At 40.4% G+C, this 5869-nt stretch overlaps 1 protein-coding gene across 1 annotated transcript in view; it reads right to left on the bottom strand.

Annotated features, from left to right (window-relative positions):
- LOC109375448 (uncharacterized) overlaps positions 1-5869 on the bottom strand; it is a 13928-nt gene that overhangs the window by 5736 nt on the left and 2323 nt on the right. Inside the window, exon 2 of the mRNA XM_019630834.1 lies at positions 4415-4792. Within this exon, the coding sequence (XP_019486379.1) occupies positions 4415-4792 (378 nt within the window). The remainder of the gene's footprint in view (positions 1-4414; positions 4793-5869) is intronic.

Below are 5869 nucleotides of genomic sequence, written 5' to 3'. Positions count from 1 at the left end.
AAGAGGTCTTTATGGTCTCTTTCTGGTCTGGGTCGCGACATCTATTGGGACTCTAAGGGGCCGGACGCGGCATATACCCTTGAGTCTGGGTGTCCTGCTACGGCAGCAAGTCTCCCAGTTTTTGGGCGTCTGAGTCATGCACGGTGACTACTGGCCCATTGGTTTACCCCTGGTTTGTTTGGGTCATGTTCGAGCCACGTAGGTTCTACCCTATCCGTGACTACTGGCCCTCCCTTCTAGATTCCTGGAGGGATTTGTGCTGTCTTATCTGTTTTGGCGCAGTGTTTGTCTCTATTGTTCTTCTCATTGCATGGTCTGTCTCTGGAAAGTCTTTTTCATGTTTCTTTGAGTCTAAGTCTTGTCCTTTAGAGATGGGTAATTCTCAGTCCTGCCCATCTTCCACTTCGGAATGCGTCTTAGGCCACTTCCGTGAAATGTATTCTAAGGAAAAGGAGGCAGACTATGGTATCTGCTTCTCCCGAGGTCGTCACCGGACTTTCTGTGAGATCGACTGGCCCTCTTTTAATGTTGGGTGGCCCACAGTTGGCACCTTTGACAAGGCCACCGCTCAGGCTGTATGGAACATCACTCTAGGATGTCCCAGACACCCTGACCAATTCCCTTATATTGATATTTGGAAATAATTAAGTCAGAACCCGCCTAAATGGCTAACTTCCTGCACCATCCAGACTCCCTTCCTCGGAGCAGTACTGGTTGTGCGGGTTCCCCCACTCCCCACGCCCAAATCTGAAAATCTATTTCTAAATCCTCCGCCAGTTTTGCAGGAGACGCCTGAGGACTCTCCGGCGCCCCAACCCCTGCTGCCACCACCAGCACAGCCCCTTCCCCAGCATCCTCCATACCCCTCCAGGCCCCTCTATCCTCCACTCCCCAGGCCCATTCCCGACTCAACCGTTCCTGATTACTCCTCCTCCTCCCAGTCTCCACCCTTGTCACCACCTTACACCCGAAGTGGCTCATCTTACACTACAACTGCCGGCAGACGGTCCCAGCCTCCTACTCCATTGGCCCCTTGTCCCCCCGAGACTACGGCTATTTTGCCTCTGCGCCAGATGCTGCCTAGGGGAGGGCTCATTTATATCCCTTTCACCACCACTGATTTNCATGTGCCTTAAGGCTGTTTTCCATTAACCAGCTCCCATTGTATTCCAACATGTACTATGCCTTCATACAGCCTGCACAACCCCCAGGACAGCGTTACTGTGCTGCATCCTATACAATTAAGGGAAATGACCAATATCATTCCACTGGGTCTCAGTGATCCGAGACACTTCTTCAGGACCTCGTTAGGTCAGGGGTTAGTGCAGGGGAGTGGGGACAGTCATGGATGTAGCTGTAAGGCAACGCACCAGTAGACCAGGTTGGGGAGATTTATGTGGGCCTGTGGGCTCTTTTGTGGGGAATCTCTATGGCCGATATATTCCTCCCAATTTTCATCCACCACAGGGAAGTTTGGGGCCAGCCCATTTCATGTCTCTGCCCCTCCTATGAGTCTCAATGTTGCTTTTTCTTTATATTCTTAGTTATAGCTTTTGTTCAGCTGGACTTCAGATAATTCTCCAAGTTGATTGTTCTATAATTTATTTATAATTTTGTTGTGTTCTTTGGATGAGACAAACACATTTATCTACTCTGCCATCTTGGATGTCCCTGCATATAACATTTTTTGATAATGAGAATTTTGTATTTTTAGGTAGTCAAATATTTTAATTTGAGATTTTCCCCCACTGCTTTACTGTTTAGAAATTCTTTATTAGAAATCAGGCAATTATTATGTATTATTTTGTTTTAGATTTTATATTCTTATTTCTTTACATTTAATGATTTAGAATATTTGTGGCCTATTTTAATTTGTTATATATAATAACTCTATTTCATAATTCACATTCTATTATGTTGAGCCATCTTATTTCATAATACATTTTAGGATATGTTTGGACAATTCTTTTTTTACAAACTTTCTTTTCTAAAATGTTCCTAGCTATTCTTATGTAAACATTTTTCATGGTGAGCTTTAAGATAATTTTAACAAATTCAAAATGAATCTTTTGGGGATTTATTAGAATTTTGTTAAATACAAGATCTTACAATTGGGTTCTCAAACTTGTTGCAACGATGTTGCTAAACTTTTTTAATATCAAGGGATTATTCATTATGAATTTGTACCAACTGGATACAGTTAACCAACTTTACTATTTGGAAGTGCTGAAAAGGCTGCATGAAAAAGTTAGAGAAAAACAACCAGAACTTTTTGCCAACAATTAATGGCTCTTGCATCATGAGAATGCACCAGTTCACATGACACTGTCTGTGAGGGAGTTTTTAGCCAGTAAACAAATAACACTGTTTGAACACCCTTCCTACTCACCTGATCTGACCTCCAATGTCTTCTTTCTTTTGCTGAAGATAAAGGAAATATTGAAAGGAAGACATTTTGATGACATTCAAAACATCAAAGGTAATATGATGACAGCTCTGATAGCCATTTCAGAAAAATTTCCAAAATTGCTTTGAAGGGTGGACTAGGCATTGGCATTAGTGCATAGCTTCCCAAGGGGAGTACTTCAAAGGTGACCATAGTGATATTCAGCAATGAGGTATGCAGCACTTTTTCTAGAATGAGTTTCCAAACTTAATTGTCAGACCTTGTATATTGAGCAATTTACAAATAATTATGGAATCTAATATCTTTATGTAAGAACATGCTATGTATCTCCATTTATTTAAGTCTTCTTTTATGTCTAATAGAATAATCATGTTCTATGTAATTATAAAATAAAATGTAAGCTTTGTGCATTTTTTGTTAGGGTTGTTTCTGCTTGCTTTATTTTTCATTTTATTGCAAATGGAGTAATTGCTCCATTATCTTGTATACCTCATATTGTTTTTATATAGGAAATCTAAACATCTTTCTTTAATTTTTTAATTTTAATATTTTTCAGTTGATTCTTTCAGGTATTCTAGAAATGTACTTGAATTGTCTACATTTAATAACTTTATCTTTTCTTTCCTGGCCATTTTAACTCTATCTTTCCAATATTAGAACCATTTTAATCTGATTACACTGTTTAGGGTCTCTACTGCACACTGAATGGGAGTGGTGACAGCATATATCATTGTTGTGCCCCTGACTTCAATGATATTGCTTCTTTAAGTTTTTGAAAGATCTAGTTTATTGAATTTAGGAAATTCCTTTTCATTTCTAGGTTGTGAAACTTTAAAAATTAATCATAAATAAGTATTAAATAATATAAAATGTTTTTCCAGTATTTATTAAGTTGATAAGATTATTTTTCTCCTGTAATCTGAACATGTAGTAAATCNTTTTTTTCCTGGGAGGACATATGGGAGCAAAAGTAGCAAAAAAGTAATCTGCTCTCCTTTCTTAGCAGACCAAGGAACTGTTGAAGACATTATAATTTGAATTTCTCCATCATAGTCTGAATCAATAATATCTGTATGGGCTGTTACTCCCTTGGAGGTTAAGCTAGAGCGACCAAAGAGAAGTCCAATGGTATCAGGTGGAATTGGCTCAAAAACTCCCATGGGTACATGGAGAGGTGATTCTCCTGGAAGCAGTAAAATGTCTTGAGCCATGCAGACATCTACCATGGCACTCCCTTCTGTGGTTGGAATTAATTGTTGTACTGAACGTTTGGGGGAGGCACTGCCTGGTAATTCTGAGGAACAGGTTGTGTTACATATACCCTGGTTGTTGTCGGGGCCTGGGGTTGGCCCCTTTTCCCATTTCCCTGAAGGAGAGTTCCATCCTTATGAAAAACTGATCTACAGTTTGATGCCCAGTGCCTTCCTTTTGGCATCGAGGACATAATCCAGGTGGCTTAGATTCCATAGGAGCAGAATTATTAGGCATACGGGAGGCATTTTTATTTTTCCTCCAGCACTCCCTTTTTGTGTGAGCAGGTTTTTCACAATTATAGCAAGTGCCAGGAAACTTATTATTTCCCATAGTCATTAATAGCTTGTGCCAGCATGGTGGCTTTAAACTGTTCAGTCCCTACCCCTTGACATAAACAAAGGTAGCCCATGGCATCTGTTTTTCCTTTTTGAGCTCCTATTGCTTTTTTTGCAATCCTCATTAGCATTATCATAAGCCATCATTTGTAAAATTATATCAGCTGCTTGAGTTTTGGCAACCTGCTTATTTATAGCNACCTAGAGAGGAATGGCCAGATAAGGTAAAACTTTGCCTTTCCTCCTCAGGAAACGCCGGTCCTCTAGGATCTTCAGGTTCAGGGAACCAGGAGCTATCATTAAGATAAATTAGAGGAGGATCATCATTCCAAGTTACAGGAGTTAACAGAGGAGGATTGGGTATGTAAGCCCAATAAGTAAAATTATCGGCAGCAACACCAATTGGAAAACAACTTACAACAGCAAGAACTGCCATCATAGATAATAGCATGTTGGCCTCTGTTTTTGGAATATTTTCTTCTGACAGCCGATGTTCAGCTACTTGAGCCAGCCTTTTCAGTTGATCCCAAGTAGGTAGAGGAGCTCTCCTTGTTTGTGGAGTAATTACACGAAAAGCTGAAGGAGCGGTTGGCCTCGGATGGGCTGGTTGAAATGAGAGATTAGACATCTCAATCATCGAAGGTATCAAGGGTCGAGTATCCTCCACTACAGGGCAATTAGGAGGCCAATCATATCTTGCAATCTTTGGCCATATCGGCTTTCTTTTCTTGGGCGTGTTGCTTATGGTAAGGTTTGACACACCAGCCAGGTACCCACAAAGGACGTTCTTCAGAACCTGGAGAAATAAATACAAGCAAAACCTCATCCTCATGTCAATAAAGTCCCTAAATGCCATTGATTGGTTTGAATATCTTTCCACCATATGGGAACATTTTCTAATTTTCTTGGGCTGTTATTAAAATGTCTTTCAGCTGCAATTCACCCAAGATGTGGTTCTGTGCTTGAACCAGATGAATTAAAAAAATTTAAAGTGAACATGGCTTTTGCTAATTGCACCTGGGGAGTTTCTTTCATGTCTCCCCCTTTCTGTTTTTATAATTGTTTCTTTAAGGTTTAATTAGCACGTTCTACAATGGCTTGACTCTGTGTGTTGTAAGGGATTCCAGTAGTATGGGCAATTCGCCAAGTAGCACAGAAATTTGCAAACTTAGAACTGATGTAAGAAAGCCCATTGTCTGTTTTAATAGTTTTTGGAAGGCCCATAATAGAAAAGCAAGTTAATAAATGATGGCAAGAATGAGCTGTGGTCTCACCGGTCTGAGCGGTTGCCACAAGAAAGCCAGAGGCAGTATCAATTGTGACATGTACAAATGATAATTTTCCAAAGGAAGGGACATGAGTCATATCTATTTGCCAAATTAGTGTTAAGACCCCGAGGGTTTACTCCTTCAGGATATTCTTGTGGAGCATTAAGAATTTCACAGGTTGGACAGGTTTGAACTATGTGTCTGGCCTGTTTGCAAGTAATTGGAAATCGAGAACAGAGACCGCCAGCATTGGTATGGGTCAGGGAGTGAAGGTGGGTTGCCTTAGCAACCTGAGCACTCCCTACTAGGGAATCTGCAATAACATTACCATGCGTCATTGGACCTGGGAGGGCCGTCTGAGCGTGGATGTGAGTAATAAAAAATGGATGTTGACGGTTTCTCACTACCTGCTGGAGTTGATTAAATAAAATTTGAAGAGACGGATTTGAATTATATGATAAAGATGCCATCTCAATGTTCTGTACTGTATGAACAACATAAACCAAATCAGAAACAATATTCAAAGGGTCAGAATAAGTTTGCAAGGTGGATAAAACAGCCACAAGTTCAGCTCTTTGTGCTGAGGTACAATTAGTTTGTACAAG

The sequence above is a fragment of the Hipposideros armiger genome, unplaced genomic scaffold (genome assembly GCF_001890085.2).
Source record: "Hipposideros armiger isolate ML-2016 unplaced genomic scaffold, ASM189008v1 scaffold_953, whole genome shotgun sequence".
Classification (NCBI taxonomy): Eukaryota; Metazoa; Chordata; class Mammalia; order Chiroptera; family Hipposideridae; genus Hipposideros; species Hipposideros armiger.
The sequence above is the reverse complement of the archived record's forward strand: the minus strand, read 5'-3'. Positions and strand labels throughout refer to the sequence as shown.